The sequence below is a fragment of the Monodon monoceros genome, unplaced genomic scaffold (assembly GCF_005190385.1).
Source record: "Monodon monoceros isolate NGI ecotype Baffin Bay Population unplaced genomic scaffold, NGI_Narwhal_1 Super_Scaffold_20, whole genome shotgun sequence".
In the NCBI taxonomy this organism is placed as follows: domain Eukaryota; kingdom Metazoa; phylum Chordata; class Mammalia; order Artiodactyla; family Monodontidae; genus Monodon; species Monodon monoceros.
In genome coordinates, this window is record NW_021703777.1 from 114595509 (window position 1) to 114613590 (window position 18082).

At 39.3% G+C, this 18082-nt stretch overlaps 1 protein-coding gene across 3 annotated transcripts in view; it reads left to right on the forward strand.

The window, feature by feature from the left end:
- Positions 1-1378: 1378 nt before the first annotated feature.
- Positions 1379-18082, forward strand: part of LOC114903271 (bifunctional heparan sulfate N-deacetylase/N-sulfotransferase 3) — a 151107-nt gene continuing 134403 nt past the window's right edge. The window contains exons 1-2 of one of the 3 annotated variants that reach the window (XM_029236114.1): positions 1379-1632; positions 15623-16767. In XM_029236114.1, the coding sequence (XP_029091947.1) occupies positions 15745-16767 (1023 nt within the window). In that variant the 5' untranslated portion in view covers positions 1379-1632; positions 15623-15744. Of the gene's footprint in view, positions 1633-15594; positions 16768-18082 lie in introns of those variants that run through there. The other 2 variants (XM_029236116.1, XM_029236115.1) reach the window with 2 other exon arrangements.

Below are 18082 nucleotides of genomic sequence, written 5' to 3' on the forward strand. Positions count from 1 at the left end.
GGAGCGAGTAGCTGCAAAGCAAAACCACAAATATCCACTACAAGTTATCATTAGTAGATCCACTTCCCCCACTTAGTAAAACTGTCACATATGCTATGTTAGTGGGTCAAAATGGAATCTAAAAGAAAAAACAAAAAAAATCATTCGATTGAGGCTCCTGATCAACCTATAGTTTAGAAGAGTGTAACCTCACACCTTGTATCCAAAATGTTGCTCCATTTGTTGTCATTCCATTTGTCTTCAGGAGCTGGAACACGTGGCCTTTAGAAAGCCCGCAAATAGTGGCAATTCCCTGCTTACAACCTCGAAGCCGCCCGCCTTGCTCTGCCAGGTCCAGTGTCACTGGCGGGAGCGTGACCAGAGGGGACTACGAGGGTGAGCCCGCCCCCCTTCCCAGCGCCGCCTCAAGGACTCGCACCCACTTCCCACGCGGCGCAACCCTTCTCATCCTTGGCGGCCGCTACCAATACTGCCCGCAGTGGCCGTCGGAACCGGACGACCGGGGCGGGACGCCCGGGGTCCCCAAGCCGAGGGCTGGGCAGGCCGACCCGGGTGCGAGGCGGGCGGATGAAGGCGCCTCCAGCCCCCTGGCTCCCGCCTCCTCCCCTTAAGCCGGCGGGCGGGCGCGGGCGCGGGCGCGGGCGGGTCGGGAGCCGTGAGGCAGCGTGAGGGCGGCGCCGGCGCTGCCGGGCGGGTCCCGGGGCCGCGGAGCGCGTCTGAGCGAGCGCACGAGTACCCCGCGCGTCCGCAGCGCTCGCCCCGCGGCCGCTCCCGCCCGGCGCCGCCCGCACTCCCGGATCCGCGAGGCGCCCACCGGACGCGGCCGCGGGGACCCGGGCGCGCGAGGGGAGGGGCCGCCCCCGCCGGGCTCCCGGCACCACGTCGCCCCTGAAAGAAGCCCGAACGGCGGGGCCGCCGCGAGGAGCCGCGGAGGCTGAGGACCCGGGAAGGCGGCTCCCGCGGACGCCCGCAGCCCGAGGAAACCACCAGGGACCGGGCGGTCCTCGGCGACTTGGAATGCGGACTCCAGAGGCGGCACGCACGGTCAGGGCAAGTTTCTCGCGGTTTGAAGGGGTCCTGAAACGGCCACTCGTTTTATTTAATTGTCCTTTCCCCTACTGTTTTAAATAAGTTTATTTAGACAATGAAGAAAAAAATAGCTTCCTGGATGACTGTAGGTTTGTAAATATAATCCCGAAAGTTTTGCATGGTGTGGTTATTTGCTTATGCAGATTTATTAACCTGTTAACTCTTCAGCTAGACAGAAAATTGACATTTTAAATATTGTTTGAGGAACATTACAAGTTCGCTGCTGCGTTCAGGCATTGTGTTATTTATCAGCTTAGTTAGCATCTGTCTTCCCGAAGTGGTACCCAAACCTGTCCCTTGGCGACCGGTCTTGCATGTGACACTCTTGCCCTCTAGTGCCTCAGCAGCTTGGTAGCAGTTTGATGGCTAATATTAATGAGTTGTTACATAACACAAGGGTACTGGGCCTGAACTGGTTATTGCTGCCACTTTTTACAAAAGCCAAAAGGCTGAGCCGGTGGTAGTGGATACTGCTGTTTCAGTTTCTTTTCTATCTATTGAAACTTTCTCAAGCGTTTTCAGCTCTTTCTGTTTTCATTCCAGGTAAGTGTGTCTATTTATTTATACTATACATTAATGGCTTACTCATAAATGTAGGAGTAGCAACTTTGTTTTTAATTAATCTAAGAATTTCAGGATTGAATAAGTGCCTAATTTTATCTTTATAGAAGAAATAGAGCATTTAATTAAATTGAGTGAAATAAAGAACTGTCTTCTCCCGGTGTAATTTTAAAGCTTCTCTTTTATAAAATTAAAGTGTTATGGGGATGATCCCTTATAATTGTTTAAGATCTCCACCAAGAACTTGTAATTATTCTGCAGTAGATTTGTTAGACAGAACAAATGTCTGTTGCTTGATGGACTAGAAATTTGTAAGCAGCATCAGAGATTTAAGCTATAACCTGTTTACCTATACAGTAATGATCCTCAACAAATCTTTCTATTTGATGCAATTCATTTTATAAACATTATTTAAAATTGTACAGTTAATAAAATTAAATGCAACTGGCAAGAAATAGCCTAAGTATTGAATACAGAAGCTTTAAGTTAAAAGAAAATACATACTCTTCCATTTAATATATCCACTTTTTTTGAAGAAGAACTAAGTTTCATTTTTTTAAGGGGTTTACCTAGCTCATCTTCCAACTAGTTCTTCTGGTTCTTCTAATATCTGGAAACTATTTAAGCCTCAAACTCATTTTAAGTTGAAATTTATCCATATTCTTTATAAACATATTGGAGTATGGCAACATATGTAATCTGGAAGAGTTTAAAGAAATTTATTCCTAAGTAATGTAAATAACTAAATCTTAATATTAAAATACAAATCAGATATTGAGACACATAAGAAACTGACCTCAAATCCACTTTTTCTTTTTCTTAGAAAATACATTATCAACTATTGAACAGTGCTGTTCACCACTAGAGAGCAGAGTGATGTGGAAGAGAAACTCTCAAACATCTGATATTCACCTGAAGGGCATTTTTTCCCTTTTTCTTTAGCCATAGCTCCCTATTAACATTGTATTTGAGAAGTAGATTTCAAAAATAAATTTGAAAGAGATTCTTTTGGAAAATAGTACTGAACATATCAAGAGGCTTGCCTTAACAGAAACTCTTTTCCTTTTCTTTCTCCAGTTAACACAGACAGTATCTGCCACCTCTCTGATATTTTTATTGTTTTTGTTTATGGTCTTGATGGGAAAGCAGAAGCCTTCTTTCTTTGTCTAAGTAAATATTGATATTAAACTGGTCACATGAGTTAATTTTCTTCATAGTCTTTAGAATAAAGATTCTAACATTACTAAAATATTTTAGATAAAATAAAACTTTTATCTCTTTCTAGAGAAATTTGTTATAGTTCAGTTGAGTTGAGTTATAGTATACCGTTCCTTTTAATACATTTTCTTGAGAAAACTATTGTTTCTGAAGATTACGGCAAATATTAGAGTAATTTGTGGTATAACTGAAAGGTTTGTTGAAAAAAATACAGTGGAAGTGATACCCAGGCATTTGAGGTTCTTTTTTCCTGAACAATATATCCTGCTGAAGAAGTTATTATGAGCTAGAATCTATAAATTCAAAGGTTGACTTGTCATTAAGAATTTTAAAATGATAAAGAAATTACAAATTTTTCTTTTAATTCAGGGAATCTTATATGACTTCCTTGAATCCGGGTTGAATCTCAACTGCTCTTTGGTGATTAGTGGCAACTTTTAAATTTAAATAAAATTTGAGGTTAAAATACTTCGGTGATTTGTATGCGCTAGAAAAACAGGGACATAGAATTGGTGATAAAAACAGTATTCTCAACTAAGTAAATGCCTCGGACTTCTAATTGCTTAACAGTTTAGACAATAGGGGAAAGACAGTGGAAGTTTACTTATCCTGTGCTGTGGCTTTTGGCGATGAGCACTCACACTGAAATGCACGAACTCTGAACACCTGTCCATATTCGAGGATGCTGCCAGGGCACAAAAGTAAGAGCTTGCATTATAATGGTAACTAGTGTGAACAATGCTCACAGTTGTTTTATAACTGAAGTTTCTCTTAGAATACCCAAGAATTGGTTTTAGAAAACCAACTGATTTATTTGTCTGCTTGTTTGTTTTTAATAAAAACTATATTCTTAGGCTCTGGGACATCACAATGAGTGATTTATCGCTTCAAGTTGAGCTAAACATTTTTCATCAATTTCACGTAAGTTACATAACTAGAAAAAAATGTCAGGCCCTGCTGCAAGTATCCTGTATAATAAATTATTTTACAAAAACTCCTACAAATTAATGAGGGCTGTAACTCTTCACTACCTGTTGCCAAAAAATCAAGTATTAAAGTTCTATAGTAAAACCTTTTAGCATCTCTGTGATGGGTATCCATTTTACGTACATTTCAGTTTTAAATCTTTTTCTTTGATTACAATGTTTAAGAATAACATGAAGTTAGATCTGGATTCCAGGTCTGGTTCTGCCGTGAGAGCTGTAGTTTTGGACAACTCCCTTGCTGGTTCTGGGCCTTGGTCCCTCACCTGGAAAGTAAGGATCTCAGAGATCCTTTCGTATCCTCTTTATTGCCCACCACTGTGGAAATTGTTCTGGAGTACAGGACTAAAAGACATGAAAAAAAGTAAAGAATAATGCAAAACTAAACTTATTGAGAATAAACTTACTGAGTACCACAGTCTAGAATTTTAGTAGTAGATATGTTAAGTCATTAAAATGACAGCTAACGCTCAGAATGGTTACGTGTACCAGGCACTGTTCTAAGCACTTTACTTACTAATTTTCAGCTCATGCAATCTTCACAAAGATTATTTGAGGTAGATACTGTAATTACTTCCACTTCACAGATGAAGAAATTGAGGCACTGAGAGGTTACCTCCATGTCTAAGATGGCATCCCTGCCAAGTGGTAATGCTGGGATTCAGTTTGAGTCTGGCTCCAATGCACATGCCCTTAACAACTAAATTACACTGTAACTCTATGTTTCAAATATCTGTGCTTGATATGCCTCTTGATATAATATAGGAAATTCATGTACCACTCTACTCATTTTCACTACTTCTACCCTTACATATGAAATGATCATTAATTTATTCAAGAAAAATTTACTCAGCACCTACTATTGTTCCAGACTTAAAGCGGTTCCCAGAACCCTTATATGTGGTGCCTTCCCTAATGGGGTATATATAATCTAGTTTAGGTGATTTCTTTCTCCTCGCTTCCCCAATTGAGTTGTGTCACTTGTTCTAAAAGATGCCCAAGGCAACAGAGGAAGAATTTGTCTGACTTCTTCATTGATGCACCCATAGGGTAGAGAGTAAGAGAACCAGGACCTCAGACCTCCTCAGGACTCCCTATCATATTTTTTCATTGCTCCTCTCTGCTCTGTTTACATTATCGACTCTGCAGATTGGCCGCCTCTGGTTCATGTAACCTGCCCTAAAACAGCCAAAAACTGATTTGTAACTTTACATCTTTTTTTAAATTTTTTAACATCTTTATTGGAGTATAATTGCTTTACAATGGTGTGTTAGTTTCTGCTTTATAACAAAGTGAACCAGTATACATATACATATGTTCCTGTATCTCTTCCCTCTTGCGTCTCCCTCCCTCCAACCCTCCCTATCCCACCGCTCTAAGTGGTCACAAACCACCTAGCTGAACTCCCTGTGCTATGTGGCTGCTTCCCACTAGCTATCTATTTTATGTTCGGTAGTGTACATATGTCCATGCCACTCTCTCACTTCGTCCCAGCTTACCCTTCCCCCTCCCCGTGTCCTCAAGTCCATTCTCTACGTCTGCGTCTTTATTCCTGTCCTGCCCCTAGGATCTTCAGAACCTTTTTTTTTTTTCTTTTTTTTAGATTCCATATATATGTGTTAGCACACGGTATTTGTTTTTCTCTTTATGACTTACTTCACTCTGTATGACAGACTCTGGGTCCATCCACCTCACTACAAATAACTCAATTTCATTTCTTTTTATCGCTGAGTAATATTCCATTGTATATATGTGCCACATCTTCTTTATCCATTCATCTGTTGATGGACACTTAGGTTGCTTCCATGTCCTGGCTATTGTAAATAGAGCTGCAATTAACATTTTGGTACATGACTCTTTGAATTATGGTTTTCTCAGGGTAAATGCCCAGTAGTGGGATTCCTGGGTCACATGGTAGTTCTATCTGTAGTTTTTTAAGGAACCTCCATACTGTTCTCCATAGTGGCTGTATCAATTCACATTCCCACCAACAGTGCAAGAGGGTTCCCTTTTCTCCACACCCTCTCCAGCATTTATTGTTTGTAGATTTTTTTGATGATGGCCATTCTGACCAGTGTGAGATGATATCCCATTGCAGTTTTGATTTGCATTTCTCTAATGATTAATGATGTTGAGCATTCTTTCATGTGTTTGTTGGCAATCTGTATATCTTCTTTGGAGAAATGTCTATTTAGGTCTTCTACCCATTTTTGGATTGGGTTGTTTGTTTGTTTGTTATTGAGCTGTATGAGCTGCTTGTAAATTTTGGAGATTAATCCTTTGTCAGTTGCTTCATTTGCAAATATTTTCTCCCATTCTGAGGATTGTCTTTTGGTCTTGTTTATGGTTTCCTTTGCTGTGCAAAAGCTTTTAAGTTTCATTAGGTCCCATTTGTTTATTTTTGTTTTTATTTCCATTTCTCTAGGAGGTAGGTCAAAAAGGATCTTGCTGTGATGTATGTATAGAGTGTTCTGCCTATGTTTTCCTCTAAGAGTTTGATAGTGTCTGGCCTTACATTTAGGTCTTTAATCCATTTTGAGTTTATTTTTGTGTGTGGTGTTAGGGAGTGTTCCAATTTCATACTTTTACATGTAGCTGTCCAGTTTTCCCAGCACCACTTATTGAAGAGGCTGTCTTTTCTCCATTGTATATTCTTGCCTCCTTTATCAAAAATAAGGTGACCATATGTGTGTGGGTTTATCTCTGAGCTTTCTATCCTGTTCCATTGATCTATCTTTCTGTTTTTGCGCCAGAACCATACTTTCTTGATTACTGTAGCTTTGTAGTATAGTCTGAAGTCAGGGAACCCGATTCCTCCAGCTCCATTTTTCTTTCTCCAGATTGCTTTGGCTATTCGGGGTCTTTTGTGTTTCCATACAAATTGTGAATTTTTTTGTTCTAGTTCTGTGAAAAATGCCAGTGGTAGTTTGATAGGGATTGCATTGAATCTGTAGATTGCTTTGGGCAGTAGAGTCATTTTCACAATGTTGATTCTTCCAATCCAAGAACATGGTATATCTCTCCATCTATTTGTATCATCTTTAATTTCTTTCTTCAGTGTCTTATAACTTTCTGCATAGAGGTCTTTTCTCTCCTTAGGTAGGTTTATTCCTAGATATTTTGTTGCAATGGTAAATGGGAGTGTTTTCTTAATTTCACTTTCAGATTTTTCATCATTAGTGTATAGGAATGCCAGAGACTTCTGTGCATTAATTTTGTATCCTGCTACTTTACCAAATTCATTGATTAGCTCTAGCAGTTTTCTGGTAGCATCTTTAGGCTTCTCTATGTAGAGTATCATGTCATCTGCAAACAGTGACAGCTTTACTTCTTCTTTTCCTATTTGGATTCCTTTTATTTCCTTTTCTTCTCTGATTTCTGTGGCTAAAACTTCCAAAACTACGTTGAATAAGAGTGGTGACAGTGGGCAACCTTGTCTTGTTCCTGATCTTAGTGGAAATGGTTTCAGTTTTTCACCATTGAGGATGATGTTGGCTGTGGGTTTGTCATATATGGCCTTTATTATGTTGAGGAAAGTTCCCTCTATGCCTACTTTCTGGAGAGTTTCTATGTAACTTTACATCTTATGGTCTAGGCAAACCATAAGAGACTGGGTTAATAATCTCTTGTTCCCATGTCTCTGAAGAGGATAAAAATGACAAGGGTTAGATTATATCCTGAAAGCTGCACTGGCAGTATCATAATGCCCTGCTGTTAGGCATGCCCTGATGCATACATTCTAGTTGAATTTAAGAAGATATAGGCAGACCATTTCCCCTATAAGTCATACAGGCAGAGCAAACAGCAAGCAGCAGTGTGATAGTTTTCTTCTCTTGCCTCACCTCATGGCATAACACTGAGGGAATTGAACAAAATGTATTCTTTCCTTCATAATTTCTAAATACACAGAAGGATGGCAAATTGCAATAGAAAGTCATTTTGCATCAATATATCAAACAAAGCTAATATCCCCAAGTGCAGCTTTTCTCCCATCCATCTTACAAAAAAAAAAAAAAAAAAAACCAGTTCTAGAGACAGAGTATTATTCTTGGTTGTACTCCATGCAAATCAGCATCTTACTTGTCTACCACATCAGGGTTCAATAAATATGACAGAATTTCACACATTCTTTCTCAGAGAAAAGCATGTTCTTTGTCAATTTTTAATATCACTGAATTACTTTTAGCAAATTCATGTAATGTATTTGAGGCCTCCCAATGAATTTTTCAACACTATAAAATACGGTTAATTTTGTGAAAGAGGAATATTGTCAAGATCTTTTAAATATCTTTCATTTATGTTAGAACCTGAAGTTCTTTAGTTATTAATACTCATTTTCCAGATGGCAATCTTTTTTTCACATTTCTTGTGCTGCCAACATGATTCTATTCCATTTGGAAATTGATTTTTACTTTGGGATGATGTTGGGTGTTAGTGAAAGAAAAAAGATAGGTTACAGTGACAAGTAGGTGCTTCTCCTTGCAGATTTTGCAGTGTTTTGCCAACTGTATGTTTGTATATAGTCAGTTCTTCACTATGTATATGAAATGGGCTGTGATTCCAAATATTGCTCCCTGCGCCTTTCATTAATGTAGATAATTAAATAATGGCTAATGTTTCCTCGGTAGAAAACAGATGTTTTCCTTTTTAAAAACAGATGCATTGCAAAACAACCCTAACCACTCTGAATTCTGAAAAATATCAGGAAGGGGGAAATCAGTATTTGAGTAAGAGTCAGTAAAAGGTACATTGTGGATGTGCCTGGTTTGTGGCTGTGGTCAAGGTGGTCACTGCCGTTCACAGTGTTTATGTTATCACCCTGACTGAGGCCGACGTGACTGATGGAGGGTGTTCATTCATGGAATATGGTTTGACTTCGTGACTGCTCTGGTTTGTGACTGCAGCTGCTATTTGTAAAATTTAGTAGAGGCTCTTTTTCATTCATTTTTCAAGTATTCAGTGGGATGTGTTGATATCAAGAATACAGAAGTGAACAGGGCAAGTACTTACAGATTCTTCCCAACTATGAAGAAATAGTATGCAGAAAATCACATGACTGACTATGGAACGTGACTAATCACATTATAACTATGGAATGTGCTGCAGAGTTCAAGTAGATGGTGATATGAGAGTGTGTTACAGGGAGCCCTGACAGATCTAGGGAATCAGGGAGGCTTTTGTGAGGCAGAGACATTTATGCTTAGAGCCACAGGATTTGGACAATGAAGGCAAATGAGAAGAGCAGAGAAAACTTCCAAAGAGAGCAGCATGTAAGAAGACCCTGAGTCAGTAAAGAGCTCCAGGCAGAGCTCCTGCCTGGAGCTTAGCTGGGAGCACACCATCGAATCAGGCCTGAGATGTCAGAGTGGGAAGCATACCTCAGTGTCTTGTGGGATGTGTATAGGAATTTGGGTTTTAATCCGTAAGTGAGATAGGCAGCCATTGTGGGATTTTCAGCTGGGAAGAAACAGTCAGATTTGTACTTTGATGCTGGATTGAAAAAAGTATAGAGGGAGCCAAGAGTGTTTATGGCAGGGCTAGTGGTTGTAGTAGTTCAGTTGAGAGGGACATTGCCTGGAAAAGGGGAGAAAAGCACTGGGTCAGATGAATTTTAGAAAATGGAAATAAGAGCTCTTGGGTCTATTTAGATAAGCAGGAGTGAGGGAAAAGAAGATGTCAAGGGTGAGCCACCAGATGGTTGTGGGAAGATGAAGATGGTGTTAGAGGGTGGATCACAAATTCAGTTATGGACACGTTGAGCTTGCTTGTGACATGATTCCAGTGGAGTCAAGGAGTGGTGGGTCTATAATAAGAAAAGGCACAGTTACTGTGAGTTGCTGTTATACCAAATCGATAGTTCAGTTTGGAGTCCTGGAGCTCAGAGGAAGGAGGTTTGAGTTACAAATAAACATTTGGAATTTGGGGGAGCATAGAGGGTAATGAAAGCCAGGGAGTATATGAGCTTATCTAGGAAAAGGGGGGGCGGGATTAAAAGAAGGCCAAGGATGGACACGGTGCCAATTATGCCGCTCATTGGGCCTCTTCCTCTGCACTGAGATCCATCTGACTTTAGATTTCTGCATCAGAAGTGGACTTCCTGTACTTCCCACCACTCTGCTTATACTAGAATGTTTGTAGCTATCCCTTTATGAACCCTTAATACATTTTTATTATCCATCTTCAGGATATTTCTCTCATTTATTATGTTATTTATACCATCATCATCGTCATCATCATTATAACAGGTAACATTTAATATATTCATTCTCTGTGCCAGACAGTTTTCTAAGAGCTTTTTATACTTTTAACTCATAATCCTCAGTAAAACCCTATTAAGGAGGTGCCACAAGTATCCCCCATTTCATGAGGAAACTGCAGCATCTAAAGGGAAGAGGTGCCTGATCCATTTCCTGCATGTCCCTAGCATGAAAGGGATGTGTTGCACTTCCCTTCCCAGGTGGACGGTATCTTTGCTGTAGGCTGTCGGGTTCGAAATCAGTTCAGCTACTACAAGCTGAGGCATCTTGGGCAGGTTACTTAGCCTTTAAAGGGCCCAAGGCCGTGTTGGCATATAGTAAGTGTTCTTTAATGTTAGCTGGGCTGCTGTTGTTATTCTGCCTTCCCACAGGACGTAATTTCCTCCAGTGTGCCTTATAGGAAGTCCTGATGAGGTGGTGAGGCTTATCACCAGCCCAACCTTGCAACGTTCCTGTATCTACTGTGACTCTTGCAAAATGCCTGCCTAAATGGTTTGTTGATTTTCTAAATTTCATCATCAGTTTCTTGGTCATTCAGCATATTCCTCATCATAGGTCGAATAGGTGGCCAAGTCCAACCCCAGCTGTCAGCTCTATGCTTCTAAGACAGACAGTTGTGTCCAGGAAACTCTCTGACACGCAGGCTCGTGTGCCTGTTCTTCAGTCATTCACAGAACCCTTCAGACCATGCAAAAGTCTGTAGTTTTCAATATATTTTTGTGAGAGCCCTTCGAGAACACTATTGTCATTATACGAAAGGGTTTACCTGTTGATCTTTTTGGCCTTTAAATATGTTTTTATCCTTTGTCTTGTTTGAAAGATCACTGGGAATAACACAAATCCTATACCCTTGGAAATTTCAGTCTAACAAAACAGAGAGACATTAAACAAATCATGTTGCTAATAATAATAAGAGTTTTGATCAAGGCCCCAAAGGAAAAGTAATTATAATTAGAGTATATAATCTGGAGACCTGGCCTAAAGGGGGGAGGCGTGGAGTTGGTCAGAAAGACTTTCCTGAGGAGCTGAGTTTGTGTAGCATATTGAGATTTACCCGTGACCCATCAATTTCAAACCTTTCCTTGACTTATTTGTCAACATCCAACTATTTTTTAGAACACTGTGATTTTGCTCTCTCCCCACACATCATTTAGTCACCTGCCTGAACCCTAAGTGTCCATCACTAGCTCAAGTCAATTTCCGCTCCAAGGTGTTTTTATTACTGGCACTTTTTTTTTTTTTTTTTTTGCGGTACGCGGGCCTCTCACTGTTGTGGCCTCTCCCGCCGCGGAGCACAGGCTCCGGACACGCAGGCTGAGCAGCCATGGCTCACGGGCCCAGCCGCTTCGCGGCTTGTGGGATCTTCCCGGACCGGGGCATGAACCCGTGTCCCCTGCATCGGCAGGCGGACTCTCAACCACTGCGCCACCAGGGAAGCCCTACTGGCACTTTTATTCTTCTAGTCCCAAAGCCTGCCCTCTCCCCAACCAGTAATCATTTCGTTTTCTCGTTGCCTCCCAAGTCTCTTTGTTTTCATTCTTCCCGATAACCACCTTGGTCTGGACTCAGTCCACCCCCCGCCTGGATTATGCAGCAGCACCTTAACTGGGACTACCCGGACTCCACCTGCTTCTTCACTGCATGCAGTGCAGCGTGTGCTCTCTCTGTTCATATTACTGCTCTTTGTCCATTCTGGATGTCACTGCTACACTAATGATCTGTAAACACTATCTTTATTGTCTCTCTTCTGTTCAGATACACCCAATGCTGTTTCACACTCTTGCGTTCACAATCACTCCCAAGGACGTTCATCAATCTGCAGTACTCTTTCAATCACATGTTATTCCCATTTTCAACCCAACACACAGTGCCTTCTAATTAGTTTAGGCTGACTCTCAGATAAACACACTGTAACCATTTCACTTCTTCAACTTTGCCAGGTTTTTGTGCCTGATGTGTTCACCTCATCCTGGTACCCAAATCCTGCCCATCATGCCATGTCCCCCTCAAGCACCATGTCTCTTAGAAGGTGCCACTGACTTTCCTAAGTTTCATTACTCTCTCTTGCCCTTTCTTCTGAAACTTATAATAGATATAGTCTGTACAGCACAAATCACTACTTATTATGGGCAACATAGTGTTGGCTGCTGTTTCACAAGTCTCATTTCCCCCGTAGAGGCCATGCTTCTACAGACAAGAATCATTCCTAAAATTATTTCTGTGGTGTCCGCAGCACCTAGTACAGCACTAAGCCCAAAGCAGGTGTTCAATAAATACCTAAAGACTGCTTGCAGAATGATTAATTCAAAGGTATCTTTGGGTGGGTGAAGATTTAATATCTACCATAGCTGCTCTTTTGTCCCATGTTGGGATGGTATGAATATATTTCTTAGTAATGAATAAAAGAGACATTAAATCCAGCAAATGTATGGATAATTGTAATCGTTAATAGTGACGTGTAGCCTTAAAAATAATTTATGGCATTAGAATAAAGTAGAAGTGTCAAATTAACCTTTAAGGTTAATATGCCATTGTATTCAACTAATTCCACAAATAGCCATTTGGTGCTTACTCTGTGCCTGACCCTAGGGGCTCAGTGATACACAAAAGAAGCATTATCTCTACTCTCCTAGAGTTTACAGTTAAACAGGGGAGACTGACTTTAAACAGAATTTTAATTATAATAGTGTCAAGAAGTACAAAGGAAAGATACTTTCCACAATGGCTGTGTGTGACTGCTGAGTCTTACCATGTTTAGGTCAGCTCCACGCTGAGAAGTTTTCACAGGGGAATTGTGTGGAGGAGTTTAATTTTCCTTATGTAACTGTCTTCTTAGTGATGCCCCACTGGTGAAAGGCTCAGGAGAAGCTGCTACAGGGCCATCTAATGCAGAGGAAGGAGTAACAGCAACAATTCAGTCCATCCCGAGATTTTCAGAGCTAAAGGAGACAGAGAGCACGGGAAGTTGTTGGTGGTGGACGAGGTAGCAGTAGGAGCAGGAGGTTTTGAGAGTCCATCCCAAAGACTAAATTTGACCACAGCAAAGTGAGATGTGCAGCCAAAAAAGGTTTGCAGAAAACTTAGAGAATCTTAATGTATCCATTTAAATATGTTAGACCAAATCCTACGCTCAGGGACGTACACATTGGAATTCCCTTTGGCTTCAGGAGGACACTGGAAGCATTTAATGGAAAAGACATGTCTTTCAGTATTTTATACTTGCTAGTGGAGAAGATAATTTGATAGGTTCCTAATAACCGTCCTGCATAGTGAGACCAAATATTCCTCACCACTCTGCCTCATCATAGGTAAGAATTTAATGAATTACATGCCTTTCACTTCTGAAAATAGGAACAAACTATGAGACACTGCTATCTGAAATGCAAAATGTGGTAATACATTTTGTATCCAGTCAAAAACACTTCACAGCTAAAATTGAAACAGAGGCCTAGAGAGATGTGAGATTTTGTATCCTGCTATTATACCTCAGACTATTACAGTATTCATAAACATGTACCTAACTTTAAAAGTACAGTCACTTTTCAAAGTGAAATAACTACAGTAACAATGAAAACTCTCTGTTGTCCTGGTAATTTTGATTTGCTTAAATTACACCGAAACCTATGTGAGAATGTTTAAAAGAGTAGGATTTCTTTGAGACCATGTCAAGCCCTTAATGGCACTTTACTTGGCGAAGGGTGGTGTACCAGAGACCTCCCATGAAATATGAAGTTCAGCACCTCGTTTCTTTGCAGTGTCCCACGGACTTGTCCCTGACCACATTCTGTCTGCTGTGTGAGCATTAACAGTCTGTGATTGGACTGTGAGAAAGGAGCCTATACTGGCTTTTGCCAGAGTTGACTCTAACACTGCTCTGGGATATATTCCACATTCTTGATTAATTCACTCCCCCCCACCCAACAAAATCTCACCCTTATCGTGTTATTTCCCAAATCAGGAAAGTTTAATGGCTCCCTACAGGCTTTCTCAACAATGAACTTCTATGCTATCTAATCCCTCTATAATCTGAGTTACCCATATTTTATTCAGTTTATTTTTTAGCTGTTCCTCACTCTTTCCTTCAACTCTTCATCAGAGTGTCCCTTACCCAGTATTGTACTCACACCTGCCTCTGTAAAATTACCTCCGTCTCAGATGCCTATTCATTTTACCCTCATCCTTCAAGGCTCTGCCCAAGTCCAACCCCTGACACATTGCAGACTCCCCCACTTGCCATGGTGTCTGTCTTCTCTCATCCTGTGCCAGTCATTTGTCTCTAATCAACAACCCGTACGTTATTGTTTGCATTCTAGTCACTGTCTCTACCTTATAATTTTGTTTCCTTTAAAGAAACTCACTCTGCTGAACATTTATATTTTAAATAGAAAGATAATTATCCCATAAATATTTGAATGAATGATATAGATTCCCTAAATATTTGAATGAATAAAGCACAATATATAATTTAAATAAGATATTTATCCTATAAATATCCTGCAGTTACATTCCAGAATATTATATTCTTCATAAAGATAAATATATATTATTCAAAATATTGCTCATTGCTTATTTCAGAGGTGAATATCACAGAATTTTAGAGCCAGAATGTTCTTGGTGATCATTTATTCTAACCTTATCATTTTACTTAGAAGTTACCAGGACCAAAGTGACAATATGAGACAGAAGTGTAATAAACCCTAATCTTGTGAAGAACGTCAACTACGATGTTCTCCACTAGCGCTTTCAGCTGTCTTCAGCTAGCTTTCAGCCTGCCTTATGGACAATAATAATACCTTTCTTAAATTTTTTTATATTCCATGATATTTCCATGAAAAGTGCCAGGACCGTAAGACTCTAATAACTTCTAATCTAAAAAGCACCCATGTTTCTTTCTTATTATTTTTCAAAAGTTACTAAATTTTTCAAAGGTTTCTGAAACTTGAAAAGGATTTGAAATTATAGCATAACAAAGTATTTCATGAAGTTGCAGTTGTTTTCATTATGTTTTTTAAAAACACTTTTATTGTAGTTTTTTTATATAATTACTGAACTTTTTCTAAAAAGCAGAAACTGTTGTCGTAATAGTAGCATTTAATGAAATATATCCAAACTTTTATGAATTTTCAGTGTATGCAGTTAAAAACAAATAGTTTGAGCCTGTATTACATGATATGGCAATGTATGGCTCAGGTGACCTCTCTGTGATCTTAGGTCTGTATGATCTACAGAATTTGATGCAAAGCTCAAGGAGTAAGAGGCAATTCCTTGTTAGTCCAACGTCTTTTCTATACTAGGGATAGAGACCTCTGTTCAGTGGAAGCCTTTCCCTCTTTGTGCCCCTCCCATGTCCTCATTCAGATCTGGGAGAAGGAAAGAGGTTTTCTTACTTACCAAACACCAGTTCATGTGCCTCACAGGTTGCCACTTGTGCCAGTCACAAGGATAAAAACTTGCTCATTTTAATGCTGCAGACTGAATGTTTGATATTCTATTGCATTTTATTCTACTTTTCAGATTATATTTTCTGTGAGTCCTGATCAAGTGACACAAATGTGCTGCAATGGTGACATAAACTATTGATTGAGGCTGGAAAAGTGTCTGAAACATCATCTTTTCTTTTCTTCTTTTATTTTTTTATGGTGCCTCTATTGGAACAGTCTGAGGGAAGTATATACAACATGAGTTTTATCATGAAGCTGCACAGACACTTTCAAAGGACGGTGATTCTGCTTGCCACATTCTGTATGGTGAGCATTATTATTTCTGCTTACTACCTGTACAGTGGCTACAAACAGGAAAATGAACTGTCTGAGATGGCTTCAGAAGTAGACTGTGGGGACTTCCAGCACCTACCATACAGGCTGATGGAAGTGAAGACAAGGAAGCTTTCTGATGCCTCAAGGACAGAACCCACAGTCCTGGTGTTTGTGGAGAGCCAGTACTCATCGCTCGGTCAAGACATCGTTATGATTCTAGAATCTAGCAGATTCCAGTATCACACTGAAATTGCTCCTGGAAAAGGGGATCTCCCAGCACTTATAGAAAAAACTAAAGGCAAATACATTCTCATTATTTATGAGAATATTTTAAAGTATATAAATATGGACTCTTGGAATCGAAGCCTTTTAGATAAATACTGTGTTGAATATGGTGTGGGTGTCATTGGATTCCACAAAACTAGTGAGAAGAGCCTACAGAGTTTTCAGTTGAAAGGTTTCCCTTTTTCTGTATATGGAAACCTTGCAGTAAAAGATTGTTGTATTAATCCTCATTCTCCATTGCTTCATGTGACCAAATCTTCTAAGCTTGAAAAAGGTTCTTTACCTGGAACTGACTGGACCATTTTCCAGATTAATCACTCAGCCTACCAACCAGTAATATTTGCCAAAGTAAAGACCCCAGAAAACCTTTCTCCTCCCATCCCCAAAGGTGCTTTTTATGCCACTGTCATACACGACCTGGGGCTCCATGATGGAATTCACAGAGTTCTTTTTGGCAGCAACTTGAACTTTTGGTTGCATAAGCTCATCTTCATAGATGCTGTTTCCTTCTTGTCCGGGAAGAGGCTCACATTGTCCTTGGACAGGTACATTCTCGTGGATATTGATGATATTTTTGTGGGAAAGGAAGGAACAAGAATGAACACCAATGATGTTAAGGTAAGGCTCTTTATCTCAAAGTTTGGTTTGTCTCTCAGTAGGTTTGTCTAGGGCTAAGGGATTTCCTGGGACATAGGATTTTTATTTTATTTGGAAATTCTTAGGCAAACTGGGATGAGTTGGCTACCCTCAGGTATTTTTGAGATATGGGGCTATATCTCAGCCCTAGAACAATTAAGTAGATAATACATTTTTCTCTGAATCAAGAAGAAAATGAAGATTGTACTAAAGGATTGAGTGTGGCAGAATCCTGAAATGCATTTCCGTGTGTATTTAAAACTACAGAGTAGAAACCACTTTGTTTAATTACTTTCCAGAAACTATCTACCTCAGTAAACTATTACTAATCTAAGACTTTAGTCCATTTAGCTATGAAATCCAGGTGAATTTATTTTAACGAAAATAAATACTCCCACAAATTTTCAAGAATTAAAGATCTCATAAGTAGCAAGTTCAGATGTTTCTGGAAGTCAAATGTGTGACTCATTTTCTCTTGTTACTTTTTTGAAACTCTGAAAATTAGCACTACTAAATATGGAAAGCTATGAATACACAAGCATACCTATTCACATACACACATAAGAATTTACATTAATTTTCAAAATTCATTGAACACTTCTGGTTCATATATGAAACCTATCATGCTACATTTATATTGGATTAGATTTCTTATTGTGTAAAACTGCTGCCCTTGGATAGAAAACAATTATGTGAAGATAGTTGGTTATCATTGTGAAGGGATTATATTACATAACAACTGGCTGTTTAATATTAATGGAATTTAAAATTAAAATGATCTACGTTGATCTTAGTTTCCCATTCGAAATGTCACTGGATTCTATCTCTGTTATACTACATATTGATTTCACGTAAAAGCGAAAGGAGAGATTTTGTTACATAATTTTTATTCTATATAGCTTTGACCTTTTGGTAAAATATAAAGTACTGAATCAGATGGAAAAAAAGTCTTGAAACTGCATTCTTTTCTCCAGACACTAAGCATCTGGCAAGTAATAGTAATGTTCATCACACTGCTTAAATGAGCTAAGAATACCAGAAGGACTATTAAATGTTACCATAAGAGAGTGTGAAGACTGAAAAGAAAAAAAACCTTTCATATTCTTGGCAATATTTTAGACTCTTCCTTTTAAGTCAGTATAAATTAATTAATGAAGTTGTGCTTAAGTTTTCATTAGTCTTTTGAAATAGTCTTTGAAAATGTAGCTAAATTAAACCAAGCTGGTAGTTTAAACATTTATTATAAAAAAAAAACATTTATTATATCCTTGAAAATTACAAACAATTTATAATTCTC